This window comes from Artibeus jamaicensis, unplaced genomic scaffold, assembly GCF_021234435.1.
Source record: "Artibeus jamaicensis isolate MK-2021 breed Jamaican fruit bat unplaced genomic scaffold, CSHL_Jam_final scaffold_916, whole genome shotgun sequence".
In the NCBI taxonomy this organism is placed as follows: Eukaryota; Metazoa; Chordata; class Mammalia; order Chiroptera; family Phyllostomidae; genus Artibeus; species Artibeus jamaicensis.
Window position 1 is genome coordinate 60,978,435 of NW_026522059.1, and position 23,038 is coordinate 61,001,472.

At 36.6% G+C, this 23,038-nt stretch overlaps 1 protein-coding gene across 4 annotated transcripts in view; it reads left to right on the forward strand.

The window, feature by feature from the left end:
- Positions 1-20,864, forward strand: part of PKIA (cAMP-dependent protein kinase inhibitor alpha) — a 114,980-nt gene extending 94,116 nt beyond the window's left edge. For 2 of the 4 annotated variants that reach the window (XM_053661233.1, XM_037130465.2), the window contains 2 exons: positions 15,352-15,529; positions 17,352-20,864. In XM_053661233.1, coding sequence (XP_053517208.1) covers positions 15,379-15,529; positions 17,352-17,431 — 231 coding nt within the window. In that variant the 5' untranslated portion in view covers positions 15,352-15,378 and the 3' untranslated portion in view covers positions 17,432-20,864. Of the gene's footprint in view, positions 1-10,120; positions 10,196-14,116; positions 14,351-15,351; positions 15,530-17,351 lie in introns of those variants that run through there. The other 2 variants (XM_053661232.1, XM_037130468.2) reach the window with 2 other exon arrangements.
- The last annotated feature ends 2,174 nt before the right edge of the window (positions 20,865-23,038 follow it).

Consider the following 23,038-nt stretch of genomic DNA (forward strand, 5'->3'; position numbering starts at 1 on the left):
GCAGTCCCCAACAATTCACTAGGATAAGTTGGAGAAGAGTAGGTCTGCATAAGTGAGTAGTTGGTCCACAATTGCAATAGTCAAGAAAGACATGACAAAGGTTATATCCAGAAAAAGAATGGATATAAAGAATACTAAAATGACATTGAATGAATAGAATTAAAACAATGAGATTTACAAAATGGATGTGAAGAATTAGTGAGATGAAGTAACTGAAGACAATCCTAAGATTTCTGTCATAGGTGGCTGAGAAAATAGTGGTAATACACGAGGCATGTCCAGAAAGTATCCAGCCATGGATAGTATGCAAAAAGAGACATTTACTGAAGAAGATACAAGAAACATTGTACATAGAACAATGATGCCTCTGTCCCCTTCAAAGTAGGCACCTTGGTACCTCACACAGTTATCTCAGTCACCATCAGCTGCCCCATCATATTTTCCTGAATCTCATCAATGGTCTGATGAGCATTGAAGGGATTTCAATGGTCTGAAATCCCTTCCCTTACAAGAGTGATTTTAGTTTCAGGAAAAGCCAGAAGTCACAGGGCACCAAATACGGTCTGTAGCGGGGCTGAGTCACCTGGGCAATATGATGGCCAAAAATCTCTGCACCTGATGCATGAGCAAGTACATTGTTGTGATGAATCTGCCAATCTCCAATTGCCCATAGCTGTGGCCTTCTGAATCATCCCAGTAGTTTCTGCAGAGTGATGTCCAAGCTTAATGCAAATTTGGATACAGATTTGTTGCTCAATTTGCTCAGTCATTTTCAGTGAGACATCCACACAGTACACATGCTCACTCAACAGCATCTATTGCCCCTACTGACTAGTACAGTGAAGATGTCATTCTCATTATATTAACAATGGTTGGACTTTTTCCCAACAGACCTCATACACTACAATATAAGGAGAATGAATAGTTTTAGAGTGAAGGTGAAATTGAAGCAAGAAATTCCATTTTGAACTTACTAAATTTGAGTTTTCAAGGACATCAATGGTAGAATATCCAAAAGGCAGTAAAAATTCTCTAAATATCAGGCCCCACGCATATAGATTTGATATGCTGGTGGCACTTAAGGATTTTAGGGTGAATGTGATTACCAAACAGAACATGAAGAATAAAAAAGAGAATAAAAATTCTTCAAGAGGTAAGTGGAGGAAAGAGCAAGAAAAAAATATGAGAAGATGTTTATGGGGGAAAGCAAAAATACAGTATCCATGGCAGCCAAGAGAGAAAAATATTTACAGAAGAGAGAAATAACAATGTAAAATGCTGTGTACAATTTAATACAGATAATTATTGTAAAAGGCCAATTGAATTTTGTGATTAATCTGTAAGAATCTTTCTTCAAGACAATGATAATAGTAAATTGATAGATATGTAAGTCAAAGGCAAAGAAATTAAAAGTAAAGTAAACTAGAGGAAGTATGAACAATTATTATCCAGCTGTATTCTTGTAAGTCTAGGATTAAATGAAAATAAAACATGAGTATATTAAAGAGAATACAGAGTTAAAATAAGGAACTACTTTACAACGAGGAAAATATAAGCCACTTTATTGGCATTGGAGAAGTAGGGTAAATAAGACTGTGAAAGCACAAGGCAGCATTAGGGACAAATAGTGGGAGAAAAGACAGAATCAAGCACTAGTCAGGTGTTAATGTTGGGCAAAAGGACTTGAATAAAGAGAGGGACAGCTTTTGATATGATAATGCAGGGGAATTGATGAAATTTATGTAGGATAACCTTTCCTTCTCCATAAAATTAGTAGACAAGATATTCTGTGAAGAGTAAGAAAATAGAATATAAATAGAACTGCAAACAGTGAAGGGATTGAGAAGTACAGAGTGGTAGTTACAGCATAGTCATGAGGATGTAAAGTACAGCATAGGGAATATAGTCAATATCATTGTTATAATTGTGTGTGGGGTCAGGTGGGTACTTAAAGTATTGGGGTAGGCCACTCTGTAAAATACTTGACTATCTAACTGTTATACTGTGCCTCTGAAACTGATACAGAATAATATGAGGCAGGGGCTTTGAACCAAGTTTTATGTTTTTATTTATTTTTATTTTTAATATATTTTATTGATTAAGCCATTACAGTTCTATTTCTCCCCTTTTGTTTATAACCACCTGTCTCAAGTTCTTTAGATTCTATATTTCCCATACTATTCTTGCCCTCCCCCTATCTATTTTCTACCTACCATCCATGCTACTTATTTTCTGTACCTTCTCCTTCTCCCACTCCCCTGTTGCTAACCCTCCATATGATCTTCATTTCTACGGTTCTGCTCCTGATCTAGCTGTCCTCTTAGTTTGTTTTTGTTCATGGTGTGGTTGTTAATAACTGTGAATTTGCTGTCCTTTCACTGTTCATCTTTTTTATCTTCTTTTTCTTAGGTAAGTCCCTTTAACATTTCATATAATAAGGGCTTGGTGATGATGAACTCCTTGAATTTGATCTTGTCTGAGAAGCACTTAATCTGCCCTTCCATTCTAAATTCTAAATGAAAGCTGTCCTGGATAGAGCAATCTTGGGTGTAGGTCTTTGCTTTATATGATTTAGAATACTTCTTTCCAGCCCCTTCTTGCCTGTAAGGTCTCTTTTGAGAAATCCGCTGACAGTCTGATGGGAAGTCCTTTGTAGGTGACTGTCCCCTTATCTCTTGCTGCTTCTAGGATTCTCTGCTTCATTTTAATCTTGGCTACTGTAATGATGATGTGCCTTGGTGTGTTCCTTCTTGGGTCCAACTTCTTTGGGACTCTCTGAGCTTCCTGGATTTCCTGGAAGTCTATTTCCTTTGCCAGATTGGGGACGTTCTCCTTAATTATTTGTTCAAATAAGTTTTCCACTAGTGGGTGTTCCTCTTCCCCTTCTGGTACCCCTATAATTCAGATGTTGGAATGTTTAAAGATGTCCTGGAGGTTCCTAAGCCTCTCCTCATGTTTTTGAATTCTTGTTTCTTCATCCATTTCTGTTTGGTCATTTTTTTTTCTCTTTCTGGTCCACTCCTTTGATTTGAGTCCCAGTTTCCTTTCCATTACTATTGGTTTCCTGTGCATTTCCATTCATTTCAATTAGTTTAGCCTTCATATGTTCCTGTAATTTGTGACTATAATCAACCAGTTCTGTGAGCATCCTGATCACCAGTGTGTTCAACTGTGCATCTGAAAGTTTGGCTATTTCTTCATAGCTTAGATTTATGGGCTCTGGGACTCTGAGTTGTTCTTGAGCCATGTTTTGATCTGTTCCTGCCTGTTATGTATGAGGAGGTGTTCACCATGGTGGGGCCAGCCAAGTTGCTGTATTTTGACACTGTATGTGGGGGCAGGGTCAGAAAGGGACAATGGCAGTCCCCTTTGCCACTTTCCACCACTGGGGCCTGCACAGTCTGTCTCAGGACTTTGCTTCTTCACCAGTTTTTCTTTGCTTGACTGTGTGACTTTGGTCAGCCCTCACTGAGTCAACCACCTTGCTCTCTCGATGGGTCCACCAGCTACTCCACAACTGGGATCCACCTACAGCTGCTGGCGTGTCTGGGTTGCATGCCCCAGTTGGTCTGGTGGATCTTTCCTGCCTGACCCCGCTCTGCTGCTGGCTCTGCCCCTCTTACTGGTTTGGCAGAAGGGTTTGTTGTTGTCAGACTTCCATGTAGTTCAATTTTCTGTGGGTTGGCTGCATTTTTGTTGCTAAAACTTTGTTGTTTTTAAACTTCATTGTGTGAGAAGGCGCAGTGTTTCCACCTACGCCTTCATCTTGGCGAAGTCCTAATACAGAATATTGAAAGCAAACTATAATTGAAAAAAACTGAGCAAGCACAGAAAAATAAAGAAAGTGCTGTTGTTAGCTATGGTAAAAGAGGTGAGCTAGAGATGAGCAACCAGATTTATGAGTAGCTTTAAGGTTACTTGTTGCCTACATAGACAGAGAAAATATTTCCTCAATGCAGACAGCCTGGGCCTTTGGCTTCATAAAATTTATAGGCTTAGATTTCTCATTATAAAGTTTTGATTTGTTAAGCATTGTGGAAATAAAAAACAAGATTTGAGTCTTGGCTAGAGAAAGTTTCTGAGAAGAAATTAAGTAATGATATTTTTTACTAGGTTATGAATTATAAAACAATATGTGAAGGTATAAGGGTCACAATGATCACATCAGAAATAAATTGATGAATATGGATAAAATTGAGAGGAGTAATCATTATCAAATATTGGAACTTTTCTGGTTTGGTTCGAGGGCCAGAACTTAGTCCGCTGAGCCACACCAGAGGGCAGAACTTTTATGAATGAGAACTTTTATTACACAGTGACAGTCAGAGAAGAGGTGAATAACTTCTCCTAGCTGAGGAGATGGGATATTATCTCTAATGATATCAGTAAAAAAACTTATTGTAAAAACCATTAAAAGACCATGTATTTTTTTCTCATATTGGGCCAATTTTATTCTAGCAATGTTTTGTAATGACAAAGTTCATCACTTTGGGTTTAGAATAGAAAAAAAGCTATTTGGCTTGACCTAGCTAATAGATGTTAGTATATGTTGGTGATACAACTCAGTATGTAAGATCACCTTTTTTTAACATTTTTAAATTTTTGTTCAAGTTTTCTGCCTTCCCCCCCCACCTCTGGCCACCATCTCAGCCCTCTTTACCTCCCTCCCTTGTTTCCACACCCTCCCTTGTTGTTGTCCATGTGTCCTTTATAATTGTTCCTGCAAACCCTTCATCCTTTTCCCCTATAATCCTCTCCCCTCTGGTCACTGTCAGCCTGTTCTTAATTTTAGTGTCTTTTGTTATATTTTGCTTGTTTGTTTGTTTTGTTGATTAGGTTCCTGTTAAAGGTGAGATCATATGGTATTTGTCTAAGATCACGTTTTTAAGTGTGGTTTTCATAGGACACTATCCAAACTCCTCCGAAGGGGAATATAGGCCCCCATCATACCAAATAATAGTCTAGAGCAATCAAGCCATGATTTGGTGCAGAAAATATAATTATTCCTAAACAGAGGAGACTTTTGTGGACATTTTCTAATTAACTTCTTTCTAATGATAGGGTTGTGGGGTTTTTTTGGGCTTTTTTTTTGCTGTCACTGATTTCAAAGTGTGACTTGATGATAGACCAATTCAAAAGAATAGGGAATTGAAGTAGTATCAAGTTTTGGAACCCTTCCCTGAGTTCCTAAGACTTAGTCTGAAGCCCTCGGACTTGTGAGATTAAGAAGCTGTTTATGGAAATAAGGTATAGATTGGTTTTAAGATTGAATTGGGCAAGTAATAGCCTTATACAGTATAAGAGAAAAAGATGGATAATGTTTAGCTTGGAAATGGATCAGCTGATACTTCTAGAATATTCTAGGAATTAATTATGTGGTTTAATTCTTTATAAAAGGATTTTCTTTTTTAATCCATAGTGTTTATCAGATAGCTTCCTTTTACTGTGTACATGAATGGTTCTCAAAGTTTAGTCCCTAGATTCCTACATGTCCTCTGATCTTTTTCAGTCATTCCCTGAGACACTGTCAATAAGTCCACAAGTTCAAAATAAGTTTTATAACAGTCCTAATGCTATCTGCCTTTTTTTATTTATCCGATATTTGCACCACCTGTACAAAAGCATGGTGGGAAAATGCTGGTATCTCAGCACTGGTCAAGTCAGTGGCAGCAAACTCTACTAGTAACCCTGGTAATCCTCACTACCCAACACTCATAGTTAATATTTTTAAATGCAAGATTTACATAGAATCTTGATGAAGAAGTAAAAAATATTATTTTGTCAAATCTTGACTTTAAGTATAGGTCTTTTTAATATTCTGTGTGATGAAATGGGAAGTCATAAGGCACGCCTGACATGTACCAAAGGGCATGGTTGTCCCAAGTAAAGCCCTGTGAATGCTTGTACTGAGCCAGAACTATCATGCACTGCAATTGTTACTTGAAAGAACAGGACTTCCGCCAGGATGGAGGCATAGGTGGAAGCACTATGCCTTCTCACACAACCAAGTTTAAAAACAACAAAGTTTTAGCAACAAAAACGCAGCCAACCCACAGAAAAATTGAACTACACGGAAGTCTGACAACAACAAACCCTTCAGCCAAACCAGTAAGAGGGGCAGAGCCAGCAGCAGAGCGGGGTCAGGCAGGAAAGATCCATCGGACCTACCCAGGCACACAACCCAGGTGCGCCAGCAGCCATGGATGGATCCCAGGTTTGGAGGAGCAGGCAGACCCACTGAGGGCACAAGGCAGCAGATCCACAGAGGGCAAACCACGGTCACACATTTGCATGCAGATAAACCAGTGAAGGAGCGAGCAGGCACAGGCCCCAGCTGCGGGAAGCAGCAGAGGGGACTGATATTGTCTCTCTCTGACCTCACCCCCACATACAGTGTCAAAAAACAGCAACCTGGGTGGCCCCACCATGGTGAACATCTAAGGCTCCGCTCCACATACTTAACAGGCAGGAACAGATCAAAACATGGCTCAAGAACAACTCAGAGTCCCAGAGCCCATAAATCTAAGCTATGAAGAAATAGCCAAACTTTCAGATGCACAGTTGAACACACTGGTGATCAGGATGCTCACAGAACTGGTTGATTATAGTCACAAATTACAGGAACATATGAAGGCTAAACTAATTGAAATGAATGGAAATGCACAGGAAACCAATAGTAATGGAAAGGAAACTGGGACTCAAATCAAAGGAGTGGACCAGAAAGAGAAAAAAAATGACCAAACAGAAATGGATGAAGAAACGAGAATTCAAAAAAAATGAGGAGAGGCTTAGGAACCTCCAGGACATCTTTAAGCATTCCAACATCTGAATTATAGGGGTACCAGAAGGGAAAGAGGAACACCCATGAGTGGAAAACTTATTCGAACAAATAATTAAGGAGAACTTCCCCAATCTGGCAAAGGAAATAGACTTCCAGGAAATCCAGGAAGCTCAGAGAGTCCCAAAGAAGTTGGACCCAAGAAGGAATACACCAACACACATCATAATTATATTAGCCAAGATTAAAATGAAGGAGAGAATCCTAGAAGCAGCAAGGGATAAGGGGACAGTCACCTACAAAGGAGTTCCCATCAGACTGTCAGCGGATTCTCAAAAGAGACCTTACAGGCAAGAAGGTGCTGGAAAGAAGTATTCCAAGCTCATGAAATCCAAAGACCTACATCCAAGATTGATCTATCCAGGAAAGCTTTCATTTAGAATGGAAGGTCAGATAAAGTGCTTCTCAGATAAGATCAAATTCAAGGAGTTCATCATCACCAAGCCCTTATTATATGAAATGTTAAAGGGACTTACCTAAGAAAAAGAAGATAAAAAAGATGAACAGTGAAAGGACAGCAAATTCATGGTTATTAACAACCACACCATAAACAAAAGCAAACTAACAGGACAACTATATCAGGAGCAGAACCATAGAAATGAAGATCATATGGAGGGTTAGCAACAGGGGAGTGGGAGAAGAAGAAGGAGGGAGAAGATACAGAAAATAAAGTAGCATGGATGGTAGGTAGAAAATAGATAGGGGGAGGGCAAGAATAGTATGGGAAATACAGAATCTAAAGAACTTGAGGCACATGGTCATAAAGGAGGGATGGTGGGGGAGCGGGTGTACAGGGTGGAGGGTAATAGAGGGGGGAAATAGAACAACTGTAATGGCATAATCAATAAAATATATTTTTTTAAAAAAGAACAACTGACTGGCAAACTGTGGTTACTCAAAATTGGGTATTTGGCAGAGATTCTCTTAAAAATGAATAATGTGAGCTCATTACTTCAAGGGGTGCAAAATCCAACTGTATCCATTGCCGATGATAACACCTGAGCTCTCAAAGAAAAATTATAATTTTGGAGAACTTATTTTCTGTTCCTGTGAATTTGTCAGCTTCCCAATTCTTAAAAAACTTTTCTTGATGAGAGAGGTAGCTATACTAACGAATGTACTATTGTATAATGAAATATGATAGAATCTATAAATTTTATATAACTCAGTAAACCAATATTTACCAAGTGACCAGTACCTGATATTTTTTTTAAAAAATCTGCATAGGCACAATATACATTTAAAGTGCTAGGTATACAATAGATTTTATAAAACAGAATCTAGAAAGCATATTAAAATGATTTTAGATTCCACATTGCAAAATTTTTAATCCCACAATTATCTCAAAGGCTATTAAGATTCTCTGCACTTTTCCAACTCAAAACTCTGTGTGAGGCCAGATAGTCTTCATATACTTGAAATTAAACAACATATTGAGACAAACTGATTGTAGTTACAGATATGAGCAGCCAAATGTTTTTTATCAAGGCAGACATTTACAAGTTTAAGCCAGATAATTTCTTTTTTTCCATTTAATTGTTGTTCAAGTACAGTTTTCTGTCTTTTACTTCCATCCCAGCCCACCCCCCCAGTGTTCCCCACCTCCCTCCCATTTCCACCCCATTTAGTTGTTGTCCATGTGCCCTTTATACAAGTTCCTGTAAATTCTTCCCCTTTTTCCCCTGAAATTCCCTCCCCTGTCCCCTCTGGTCACTGTCCGTCTGTTCTCTATTTCGGTGTCTTTGTTATTATTTTGCTTGCTTGTTTGGATTGTTGTTTAGCTTCCTGTTAAAGGTCAGATTATATGGTATTTGTCTTTCAATGCCTGGCTTATTTCACTCAGCATAATGCTTTCCAGTTCCATCCAAGCTGTTGCAAAAGGTAGGAGGTCCTTCTTTCTCTCTGCTGCATAGAATTCCATTGTGTAGATGTACCATAGTTTTTGGATCCATTCATTTACTGATGGGCACCTAGGTTGCTTCCAACTCTTGGCTATTGTAAATTGTGCTGCTGTGAACATTGGGGTGCATAGTTTCTTTGGATTGGTGTTTCAGGGTTGTTAGGATATAATCCCAGTAGTGAAATTGCTGGGTCAAAAGGCAGGTCGATTTTTATTTTTCTGAGAAAATTCCATACTGTTTTCCATAATGATTGTACCAGTCTGCAATCCCGCCAACAATGGATTAGGGTCCCCTTTTCTCCACAACCTCTCCAACACTTGTTTGTTGCTTTGTTTATGATGGCCATTCTGACAAGTGTAACATGGTATCTCATTGTGGTTTTAATTTGCATCTCTCTGATAGCTAGTGATATTGAGCGTCTTTTCATGTGTCTCTGGATCTTCTGTATGTCCTCTTGGAGAAGTGTCTATTCAAGTCCTTTGCCCACTTTTTAATTGGGTCGCTTGTCTTCTTAGAGTAGAGTTGTGTAAGTTCTTTGTATATTTTGGGGATTAAACCCTTGTCTGAGGTATCATTGGCAAATATGTTTTTCTGTATAGTTGGTTCTCTTTTTATTTTAATACTGTTTTCTTTAGCCATGCAAAAGCTTTTAATTTTGATGATATCCCATTTGTTTATTATTTCCTTTATGTCCCTTGCTCTAGGGGACATATCAGTAAAAATGTTGGTGCGTGAAATATCTGAGATTTTCTTGCCAATGTTTTCCTCTAGGACTTTAATTGTATTATGTAAGCCAGATCATTTCAAAATGTAAAACAATGCCTTTTTTTGTAATTTTTATTGAGTTGGAGAATATGTTATTTCATTAACAACATTAATGGAAACATTTAATGTCTTATTATCTATATTTTAAGTAATTAATAGATATTCATTTTTTTCTGTTTTAATTTCTTATATAGTAAACATTGGCAGATATAACCACATAAACAAAAGCTCACTAGGGTTCTCAGTAATTTTTGAGAATTAATGAAAATCAGAGGCTAAAACACTTCAGAAACACTAATGTAGACAAAGCCCTAAGCACACAGTAATTACTCAAGGGAGTTTAACCTTTCCCATGATTTAATAAAGTAACTGTTGAAAAGTTATATAATTGCTTTTATAATAATGAGACAGGAAGAACTTTCCTTCTCTTTTAAACTTAAATCATGCCACTCATATTAGAAAGAAAGAAGTTTTCAGTGCATGCTGATGGCATTCTCTCCATTCTTTCTTCCAAGTCTGTGAGTCTCATTTCATATGTCCCCATTTACAGGAGTAAAATTAGCATGTTATCCAGTCACCATTTGGCTCATGACTCAATGTCACTATAAAAATCATTTTAGCAGCTTCACAGGCCCAACTTCTTCTAGGATACATCTATGTGGAACGCTTCAGTTTGTTTAATATAGAAGACGTAAGTATATACTTTTCCTAGCCTCCTGCAATCTATCTAAATCTGTAAATTCTGCTACAGTAAAATATAGTGGTTTATTTTCTCTAATAATCTGTATATATGATATTTTAAAAGGTAAAAGGCATAAACAAGGAAGAGACCAGCATGAATCATGAATCTCAGTTTAGAAAGCCATTATACAAAGGAAGAATCTTTAGAATACCAATATACTGCTTCTTTTGTTTAAGAGTGAATAAGGAGGGCCTTTTAAAGAAGTAATAGTAAAGGAACAAGCTTATTTCTTAGTCATGAATTTTTATGAATTTTAGACATTGATATTTAGAGATTTATGTTTTAAAATTTAATCAGCCTTTAAATAATACAGTACTTAAATAATAAATTATATTTTTCCTTCTTTAATCAAACTTTGAGTATTAGTACAATTGGCTGTTTTGTAAAACTGGGTATTAAAAAAACAACATGTTATCTTGTTTATCCACAATACTACCATTTTATTATGTCTAGAAAAAAATCTAACTATAGATTTTTTTAGACATAAACAGGGAATCAAATTTTTACTCATATCTCTCACTTGAGAGATATGAGTAACATAAACAGGGAATCTCTCATTTGTAGAAGCAAAGCCCACTTTGGTAAATGTTCCAGGTTTTATTCCAATTTGTTTATTTTTTATTAATCTAGACTGTATGCTAATTACTTCTGTATTAAACCTCTACCAGCTTCTGACACTTATTATAATTTTTTGGACTTTTTGGTGAATATCTGTCAGAAAACATCATTTGGCAACATTTCCCCCAGAATTTCTAAGCAAATCTCCACGTGATTATACAGTGGTATATATGGTGTAACTAAAGAGCTGTGCCTACATGTTTAACTGAAAGAGAAAAATAACATAGCTGCCATGCATATAAAAATAACTATTTTCAATCATGTGATCAGAATTCACTAATAGAAATATAATCATGAATAGAGAAAAATATAGAGTTCATAGCATCTATATACTTTATTTAAAAATGTAATTTTATTCTTCCTTCATTCTCATATTCATATATGTGTTATTTATTGGTTGTTATTCTTTTTACTGAAAAACAAGTTGATTGCCTGGAAAAAGAAAATGTAATAAAAAATAAAATACTACTTGTAAAATAATAGTTATTATAATACTAATCATAATAGCTAACATAATTAAATGCCCAGCATTTAGTTTCTATGTTACCTTAAAGGTTTAAATTTGGGTGCACATCAGTCTAGCAAATATATTTCATAAATGCTAAAGGGAAAGGGATGTTTTAGCTCTTCTCACAGTCATCATTATTATCTTTCACTCTATCCAACTGAGTGATTGAGGTTAAAGCAGAAAATGTGGTTCTTCATGGATAGCAATAATCCTTGTAAGAGTTTTTTCCATCTTTTACAAGAAATATGAGTGACATCAAATAAAAACCAACATGACTTCAGTAAATGATTAGACATGGATATCAAGTGAGAGATATGAGTAAAAATTTTATCCAAGATAATGTATTTATAAGACCAGTTTTCTTTGTGTGTTTTGTTGTCTTGTTTCATTAAATTTTAAATGCTTGTGCAAAACCAAGTGGAAATGTTATTCAATAGCAGTTTCCCTTGTGAATGAGAATCTTGGGAGGACAGTCTAAATAGGAGATGCACACTTCAGCACTATCCATAGTGCTGAGGAATCAAAGCCTTGGGGTTAGATGAGTTATTCAGTCAGGAAATAAAGAAGGTCAAAGACTGGTCCTTAATTCCTACAAAATATGCTCTTATTTTAACAGGTGACTCTAGGAAAGAGAAATCTGTGAGGAATACAAAGGTCAGATAGGCTAGAACCAGGATAGTAAGATACCATGGAAGCTAAGAAAGTAACAGCTCATTTTTATCAGCAGCTCCCTACCATGTGCCAAACATTGTGTTAGCCTCTTTAGATAATCCAAATAAATTCTCATAGCCATCTTGACTACTAAGTATATCTATCACTATTTTTAAATGAAGAGCTGAGTACAGAGAGATTAGATATACCATAACAAGTTAATAGAAATACAGATTCAAATACAGATAGGTCTGATTCCTGTAATAGTAAACATGCCACTATAAGTTGCTTTTTTATGCTAGGGGGGTGTTTCAAGGAGAATTTAGCTGGTAGTGTCATGCATTGTAGGGAGCTCAAACAGGATGGGCACTCATAAGAAACTTTAGCATTAAGCTGTTACTTCGTATTAACACGGATCACTTCAGTGATCTATAAGAAAGTAGTATCTATAAGTACACTATATAAAAGTCAATAAAGCATAAAATTATAAAGGTTTGTTCAGAGAAAGTGAAAATAAAAATATCCTAACCCTTCTGAGATGTTTAATGAAGGAAAAAGATTAGCCAATGCAAAGATGAGTGAAGGTTGAAGAAAGGGTATTTGTTTAATGGTTAGTTCAATATTTTTTTAGTAAAAGAAGACTTCAACATGCTTATAAACTTAAGAAAGAGATTTTGAAGAAAAACAAAACTCAAATTACTGAGAAAAATAATGGATGAATTAAGGTCCTCCAGGAGGTGTTAGAAAATAGAATCAGCAGCATGCCTCCAAAACAAAGAGCTTAGTTCATCTACAAAACAAAGACTAGTGACTTACAGAGAAATGTGTTGAAAAGAGGAGGAGATATAAGAGAATTTGCAACAGATGTCCTATATCTTTTCAGAAATGGAATATATAAGTCATCTCTTAAGGCAGGTAATGAGTGGTTGTGTAGACAGAAAAGAGTTTGGAATCCTCACAGAGAAAAGCAAAAGGAAGAATTAACTAGAGGTGAAAAAAGAATTTCCCAGTAACTCAGAGTGTATACTAATAATAGTGTCAAAAATTTCTAGTTGAGCCAGTTGGCACAATTTTGTGATTTTTTTCTGGTAACATTAGCCACCCAGTAATGAGATCAGAGAAATTGCACTGTGCTGTTTTTCAGGTGAGGCTTAGTAAGGTCGAGGTCACTGTAGGTCAGAGGGACTTCCTGATGCTAACTACATGAAATGGTGGGTGATTCAGACTAGATCTAAGAGAAAATAAAATTAAAAGGGTTAAAAGAATTAAAGATGTGACCAGATTTATTAAGAGTAAGAGGAAAATGGAATCTAATTAACAAAACAAACAGGCAAGCAAAATGTACAGAGACATTGAAATAAATAATAAATTGATAGTAACCAGAGAGAAAGTGGGAGGGAATAATGGAGGGAGGAAGGTCATGAAGGAACATGTATAAAGGACACATGGACAAACCCAAAGGGGGGAAAGATTCAGGGGGTGGCTGGTGTGGGGGAGAATGGTGTTGGGGAAATGAAGACAGCTATACTTGAACAACAATAAAAAAAGAGAGAGAAAGGAAAAAAAAGAAGGATGCCTTGGTGGGATACCTGTGGGACATGACTGACATATTTTTAAATAATAAAATATAATTTTTCAAAGAAAGAAAAAGAGTAAGAAGAAAAGAAAAAATAGGTGGTTATGGTCACAGAAAGGAATTTCCAAGTCCAAGTTGATTTTAGATATGATATAGTTTTGAATGGCTATTGCTTTTCCACCTTCATGTGAAGTACCACTAATGATAATGTCACTCAGCTGTCCCATTTTACTTATAAAACATTGGAAGACCAGGAGGTAAAATGATTTTTCCAAGAGTCATTGCATGACCCAGTGGCAGAACCAGGACTAAACCCAGGATCTTCTAAAAAGCATTTAAATATTTTAAATAAATTATAACAACCATTAAATCATATTCTCATAAAAATGAGTGGTAGATATAATCAAGGGAAAAGAAACTTATCCATAATACAGTCACAGTAAAGCATGTAGTATATAAATATTTCCTATTTCAAAGCTTGTATTATACTATAATTCTTCCCTCTTTCCTCTGTCAGCTTTAAAGAAGAGAGAATATGCCAAGTTTTCTGCAGGTTGAATTAGAAGCTCCCTTAATACGCACTGGGAGAAGAACTCAGCCTAAAGGAATGTGCTGCCAGCTTCAATTGCGCTGTCAATGGCATTAAGTTATTTCAGAGTGCAGGGTGCATGTCCATGAAGATGTATGGGTTCTACTCTTTTAGCTTCCTCCATACTTATGTCTTGAAAAGATTCCTTTCTCTTGAGTAATGGTATGAGATTTTAATCTTAAACTATAGTAAAATGTAACAGGAACATTTAGGAATAGGAGGGAAATTGTGTTATTTTCAAAGTCCTGTTTAAACAAATTAACCCAACAGAAAGTCATTATTTCATCTTAGTAACCATCCTTTTTTTGACCTTTAGGGAAGGATAAAACCTTAAAGGAAGAAAAATAAATTAAAGCTTTGCATTTGATGTTCTTTGCATTTTGTTAATACATGTTGCATATTTTTTCTTAGAAATATTTTTCTTCATTATGTCTTTCATTAAGGATATATATCATCAGGTTTGTTCAGAAAAATTCACCTTGACCCCTTTGTAAAGATTCAGTCAAGAAAGATTGTTATTCCTCTCAAGCAAGGAACTAAGTTGTCCTGAACTGGGAGTAGTATTTGATCCCTGACATTGTTTAGGATTGCTGAGTGCATGGTGATGATAAAAAGCAAACTGTACTTTGGTCAGTTTCATAATTGTTCTTAGACATTCTGCAGACAAGGCACTTCCTTACTTCTTGCCTCTAGGATGGACCACTTCCACCCTCCCCCTCACCTCTGTATGCAACTGACCTCAAGTTATACTCTACCGAATAAAGGGCCAACTAAAATGGTGTTAGAGAAGGAGAATACCAGCTGGCCACAGACTATGGCATATGGGCCAAATCTGGCCCTATGCCCATTTTTTATAAACACTGTTTATTACAGTTGTGTAACATATTATCTTTGACTACTTTTGCACCACAACCACAGAGTTGAGTAGTTGAGACACAGACCATTTGTCCCCCCAAACCTAAAATATTTACCATCAGGCTCATTACAAAAACATTCCCTGACTCTTGATCAAGACTGAAAGCATTGCTTGCTTTTTAGACATGTAAGCCAGAAAAGTATTTAATATTCATATTATAGGGCCCTAATTTAATGTGTTTTGGTTAAATGTTTACCATTGACCAACATTATAGTTACCTGTTAATTTTTCTCCGTTTTATTTTCAGTCCCTGCTATGCGTATATTTGTTAGCAATGACTGATGTGGAAACTACATATGCAGATTTTATTGCTTCAGGAAGAACTGGTAGAAGAAATGCAATACATGACATTCTGGTTTCCTCTGCAAGTGGGAACAGCAATGAATTAGCCTTGAAATTAGCAGGTCTTGATATCAACAAGACAGGTGAGTTATTTGACACACATCTCTCTGTGAATAAGGGATGATTTGCAGCATTTCACTATGACAAACCACCTTCAAAAGTAGCCTATAGAGTTATAAACAGTGTAAGGCAGGATAAAAGTCAGTGACTTCTCTTCATAGGGTTTCCCCCTCAAAAGCTGTTCAATAATGACAAAATATCACTAGCTGAGAACTGTGAGGGACTTCCTTTGAAATTCTTAGCGTTTCACCTTCTTTTTAATTTATACTTGACAATATTGCTATCCCATGTTTACCTTGGCTTAACAGCAACCTGTTTAGCCATGGCTCTGTTTGTAGCATTATGCTAAACCCTGAGAAGTATCCCCAGAAACTGTCTAGAAAAATCACCTAGGAAGTCCCAAGCACCATGGGAGTTAAATTCCTCATCTTTTATTTATACAGCAGTTTCATCTTTAAATAGTCCACTCTATTGCACCTGACCTAATTGAATTTATTCCTTTGGTTACTGAGAGCTTCTTCTATGTATCAAGTTTTTGTTGCCTGCTCATCTACACTTCTTATTTTCAAGACATCTGCACATCTTGGGAACCTAGTCATTGCTCTAATAATGAAAGTAGTGTACGAAAATAGTATGCAGTGCTTGACCTCCTTGGGTCCCCTTTAGAACAGAATTTTTTTAGGGTAGAATTACTTTCAATTTTCCTAAAGTATGGTATATGGTGAGATATTTTATGTGTATTTGTTAAGCGTAAAGAATAAATTACTTGCAGTGGTGTCTAAGCTTTTGGTATCTCTGGGCCACACTGGAAGAAGAAGAGTTTTCTTGGGCCACACATTATATACATTGTGACACGTAATCACCAAAAAGTCTCAGAATGTTTTGAAAATTTACAATTTTATTTTGGGCTGCATTCATAGTCATTATGAGCTACATGTGGCCCGCAGCCACAGGTTGAACACCCCTGTGGACCAGCCCACATACCTCTAAGCATTTGAATTATGATAACAAACTCTTAGCAAGCATTGTTATAATTTACATAATTGCAACATCATCAAAATATTTTGGCCACCAAGCCATATTTGTTGCTTAGTAATGAACTAACACATGCAAAAATATGAATAATTGAATCAAGGATTGCCTACAGCTTGCACTCAGGTGAAGTGACTGAATGTAGAGAGAAAGTATTGTTTAATCTCAGTATTTGCCAAGACACTTGCTGAAATGAGGGTGGTTTTACTGGAGTAGTACGTAGGTTTGCAAGGGTAGGTTTGCAGAGGTCATTATTACTGTGTGATGAGGGACTGACCACCTGGCATAATATCCTTTCATCATCCACTGTTGTTTTTCATTTAAACTAATTAAACCACTGAGAAATCAGCTGGGTTATCATCAAGTGCTATAAATAATATAAAGTGCATTTTTTAATTCTTAAAATAAGAAAGTCAGGAATAAAAAGTGAAACTTGCTCTCCACTTCTGATTTCAGTCCAAAGACACTTGGGATTTCTGCAAGCTGCAAACACCTTTTAAAAATGAGTGCCAGGGCCCAGGCATAAAATTTCCTAGTTATTTATCAAAAGCATAGATGATCACTAACCACTGTGAAAATTCAGTTATTATTTTGTTTTTGAACCATACTATCCCAAGTTCGCAGAACCAGAATTAGCTAGCCAACTTAAACTATTTCTTGATGGGTAATTAATTACAAAGAAAACACACTTTCTATTAGAATTTCAGACTTGTGGAATATTTTGTCAATTTTCAGTGTTATATACTGAGACTGGGTAACTATAAGCAATGTTTTTTATTTAGCCCTTGTTCTTTTTTCCACTGTCTCTTACAGAAGGTGAGGAAGATGCTCAACGAAGTTCAACAGAACAGAGTGGGGAAGCTGAGGGGGAAGCAGCCAAATCCGAAAGCTAATACCCCACTTTTATCTTCCTCTACCTGACCATGTCTCAGCTCTCCAGGCCCAGTTGGAATGCATTTGTGTATATGAGTGACAAGGGGAGAAAGGACATGGTTGTTCCACACAGCAGGAACCTGCTTGCTGTCATGTTAAACATGGGGATAGAGGCTCTGGCTGCAGACAGACTCTTCTCTGCTCCTGTCATTAGCAATGGCTGAAGTCATGTGGCTTGTGTCTGGACATCATTCTGTATGGATCCTTTCACTTGACCACATGATGAAATGCTTGTAGACAGTAGCTGTGACCTAGATGATGATTCTCCCTGTAGCATCTGGCCCCTCCCAATGTCAGAGGATTTAATTGTGTGTAATTGCAAAGGGTTGGTTGAACCCCAGAGTTTAAGTATCTCTGGCCCAAGTATTCACCCTGTAAGCATACCATCCAGAAAGCATTGTTTTTAGCATTTTGTGTCCATGTGTTCCTGCTGTGTTACTTACACTCTTTTGTATTGTACAATAGAGATGCTCAGCACTGCCCCCTTCTTTTGATTGCTCATGAAAAACAAAAATAATGTACATTACTGTGAATTTTTATACTACTCATTTTTTAAAGGGCTGTCTTTTTTTCTTTTCCATAGTGTGGTGGTGTACACAGGATAGAACATACTTTTTTTTAACAATATTTCCCCTTGATGCACTGCTGATGGATCAATGAAATCTAATAGATTCATCATGACTCCTTTGCTTTTTATGCAGGCATTTGGAATTATTCATTAATGTAAATATTACCTGAGAATTCAGTTTGTTTGGTGTCTGCACAGACCAGAATTTCACCTACAAATCTTGTTTTATTCCCAAGTGGAATACTTTTCCTAACTGATATTTTTATCTTTAATTATGAGGATTTAAAGAATTGGGAAGGTGGAAAAGAGAAGATAATAATAACTAGTAGAAATGTTTTGTTCTTCTTATGGAATCAAAGTTCTCACAATGCTGTATTTTTCTCACAATGTTTAAATTTGGAAGGCAGCACAGGAAAATGAAAATAATGGAGAAAATGATCTCCTTGCAATCATGTGGACACCAATCACAAAGCTAACACCCTTGTGTTGTTTTTCTTGTCTTTTTTCAGCCCTATCAGATCCAAATGTTATTATGCACTTTTTAATGTTTGTAAACTTTTACTAATAATTAGTGTGAGTTGCATTCTGATATAATAATCATTATAATTAGAAGCTAACAAAATCCTCATTAATACTGTTGATGGCCTCAGCTGTGTTTTGATATCATGGTTCTTATTTGGAAAGTTTCTGTGAGCTGTGTAATCCCTCTGGTCAGTATTATGAACTCTTTTATCAGTGGTAATAAATAAGGACCCAGTACTATGCCATTGGCTCCTGAATTACTGGACAACTGGAAGAACTTTACAATAAAGAGCCCACTTAACTATTCTCAAGGTCTTAGTATAGTCCCATGTAAAGTAGGCTAAACAGCATTTCAACAGGTAGCTATATAAGGAGTTACCAAAGGGATGCAAGTACATCCCTTTGTACTTGCAAATGGGATGAAAGATAAGTGTTCCCTCACCCTTTCCCTTTACAGTACTTTTCAAAGAAGAAGGATAGTGGGGCATAGGTATCATTTGGTCCTCAATCATAGATTCCTAGGGAAAAAATGTTATAGAGTGAGTCTCTTAGAAAAATAGAAGAAAAATTAAGTTTTAGAGTACCACTTTTATCTAAACTGTTAGAGTCCAACATGTACAATTAAATTCAAACAAATTTTCCCACTTATAAGCCTATTAATAGACTTATAAGTGGGAAAATCAGTTTCTGAGGCTATTTTAGACAATCTCTGGTAGTCCATTTAAAACATCCAACCCATGAAATGTTTTTTTCAATATCCTCATAGCTTTCTTGTGAATGTAGGTTAAGTTCTCTTCACTCTTAAATTTGTGGAATTCCAATCTGATTTTGTGTGGTTTTATAAAGTTTAGGACTAGTGCTGAGTATATGTAGAGGGTGATGTTCCAATGTGATATACTATGACTAATGCATGCGGTGTCATGCTTGTCCTTGAATATATAATAGTGCTGAAATGCAAAGTTGTGTGGAGCTTTAGAATTCTTTTGACCTTTTACTGCTGCTTTGTCTCCTGTATTCAAACCCAGAGGCATTCCCAAACTGAAAGATAAAAATCTACTTTCCAAAACAGCTACTTTACAAATGCTACTCAGCAAAAGTTCACAGTATCTTCCAAATTTTATTGTACCTCTTTTACTTGCAAGTCAATAATATACAAGGAATTGAATTTTTAGGGAGAGAAGGAAAGTAAAAGTCTAGGGCACTGGCTGATACTACACATTAAATGCCCATTAACTAACCAACACACTAATCACTTCCCAGCATATATGCCCCCATTTAATGCTCAAATAATTAATTTACAAAGTGAATTATTAGTGTTATCCCATTTCACAGATTGGAAAATTAAGGCTGACTGAGGTATAGCTTTCCCAAGTTTAAAAGGCTAATAAATGAAAAAATTAAGATTTGAACCTATCTTTGTCTCCAAGGAGGTTTCTACTGCACAGGCCATAAAACTAAAGCCAATAACAGAACATGTCTCTCTGGAAGGGAATAATTACAGACAGGTGGGTTCAGCCTCCATATTTTAGAGAAGGAAATTGAGTCCAAGGAATGGGAATTGTTTTTCTCAAGGTTACCTATGTAATGACACAGATGTGTATAAATCATAGAAAGAGGACTTCTTAAAAAAATCCAATTAGTATTTATATTTTGCGTTATCCTTCCCAAAAGTTACTTTTCTGGCATGTAGTCTATAAATTTAGCATTGTTCAGATATTTTTAATGTCCCACACTACCCATTGAATTTAACTAGAAATAGTTAACTACAAATTTAACTAGAACTTTAACAATACATTCAGTTGTTCAACTCATTTGTAACAAATGTGAACTTATCAAATTTGCATTTTATCAGTTGTAAGAATCTATGCTAGCATAATGTTATCATAAATGTATTGAAGTTTTTATTCAATAGATAACAGGCAGCCTTCAATTTGGGGGCAATGTCCCAAGAGCTGGGCACTGCAACTCCCTACCCTTGAGTCTTACTCAGACCCAGTGGAAATACATCCTTTTAGAAGATGAATGATATTTCTATTTCTCTTCAGATTAAGGGTAAAGAAATGGAACTGCCTGTGGGTAGAATGCTTTGTGAAACCTATAGTAATAGGGATAATTGCATAGTCATTAAGGGAAAACAGGAAAGGATCTATGATTTATGGTATCTCAATAGGCCCTAAATTATTCTTCGATTAAAAGAGTGGCAGTCTCTGAAGTCATTTGTGAGCTTGTCTGACTTTTGTATTTAGCAATGTTGCATGCTCACATAATTGATATTAAAAGGAATATGTTTTTTCTGAAATGTACACAGTCTATTAAGAGTATTTATTGAATGCACTATGTGTACTTGTTTCTTGAGAAAGTGACATGGGTGATAAAGGAGAAAGACAAAGCCTCAGCCATCTTGTGGTGGACAAACCCAGCATTCCAGCTTCACCTGTTCCTGGACTTTATCATCCAACACAGACAACTCTTAAATTGTAAACATGAATATCACTCTAGTGGTTCTTACTTGCTCATCTGCAGGGCAGTGACTTAATATCAGAAGACAGATGTTTATCAGAATCTCCTGAAAGTTTTTACAACATTCCCTCCTCTACCAGCTCCCACAAACATTCATTCACAAACATTCTCTTCCCTTGAAAGCATTCTTATGCCATTTTGATATCTTTCTTCCCACCCTCACTCCCAGCAACTTGAGAACCGGAGAGCTAGAAGTGCAAGTCTTCCATATGCACCTGCTCCTTTCACTCCACAAAAAAACTTTAAAATGAGTCAATAGCAACATGTCATGCTTGCAGACACCCAAGATCTTACTTTATCAGGAATAACATCTTGGTGTAGAGGAGTAAGGAGAAGTTAATATCTTTTATCTTTCTGTTGCACTCTTTTTACATTATTTTTACCACATACAGTCAGTAAAGACCAAGCAGAGACTAAAGTGGGGCTCTGGAGAAAGTAAGCATCACAGAGCACTCAGTGTGGGTCCAGGGAAGGTCTTACGCCAAAGGAACAGAAGAGAACTGTAGATCTTTCAGTTCGTCTAACTGGGGTCACAGGATAGAACACTACATGTGGATGTGGGACAAACTGCTAGCCAGTGCAGCAAGTTTGCATCACAGCTACATCATCGCTAGTGTATTTTTTGCATCTATCTGGTACAGGAAATGGGGATTTGAAATCCGGCCAGCTCTCATTTATTGTTAAGTCAAAATGAACAAAACTATCTGACTATAACCCATTGACAGTGGAAGTTTCCCAGTTCCTGTCTAAGATTTATTCTTTCATCTGAGGTATTTTTATATATATATATATATATTTTTTAATCTTCTTCTATACATTGGGTTCCCTATTCATTTTGCTGATGGTTTCTTTCTTTTTTAAAAAAATATTTTATTTATTTATTTTTAGAGAGAGGGGAAGGGAAGGAGAAAGAGTGGGAGAGAAACATCAATGTGTGGTTGCCTCTCTTGAGTCCCCTGCTGGGAACTGGCTTGCAACCCAGGCATGTGACCTGACTGGGAATTGAACCGCGATACTCTGGTTCGCAGGCCCACGCTCAATCCACTGAGCTATGCCAGCCAGGGCTATATTTTAATATATATAATTTTATTTTTTATTTATTTATTTTTTAAATATATTTTTTATTTAGTTATTTTTCAAGTACAGTTTTTTTGTCTATTTCTCCCATCCCAGCCCCCCCCCGCCCTGTCTCCCCACCCCCTCCTCATCCCCCATCTCCCTTCCCACCTCCCTCCCATCCCCCCCACCCCCACCCCAGTCCTCATTCCTGTGTCTTTCATACTTGTTCCTCAAAATCCCTCCACATTTTTTCCCTTAAATTTCCTTCCCTCTCCCCTCTGGTCACTGCCCACTTGTTCTCTATTTCAGTGTCTTTGTTTTTATTCTGTTTGCTTGTTTGTTCTGTTGTTTAGCTTCCTGTTAAAGGTGAGAGCATACGGTATTTGTCCTTCAATGCCTGGCCTATTTCACTCAGCATAATGCTTTCCAGTTCCATCCATGTTGTTGCAAAAGGTAGGGGCTCCTTCTTTCTCTCTGCTGCATAGAATTCCATTGTGTATATGTACCACAATTTTTTGATCCATTCATTTACTGATGGGCACCTAGGTTGCTTCCAACTCTTGGCTATTGTACATTGTGCTGCTATGAACATTGTGGTGCATAGGTTCTTTGATATTGATGTTTTAGGATTCTTAGGATATAATCCCAGCAGTGGAATTGCTGGGTCAAAAGGCAGGTCAATTTTTATTTTTCTGAGAAAAATCCATACTGTTTTCCATAATGGTTGTACCAGTCTGCACTCCCACCAGCAGTGAACTAAGGACCTCTTTTCCCCACAACCCCTCCAACATTTGTTGTTTGTTGCTTTGTTTATGATAGCCATCCTGACTGGTGTAAAGTGGTATCTCATTGTGGTTTTAATTTGCATCTCTCTGATAGCTAACGATCTTGAGCATCT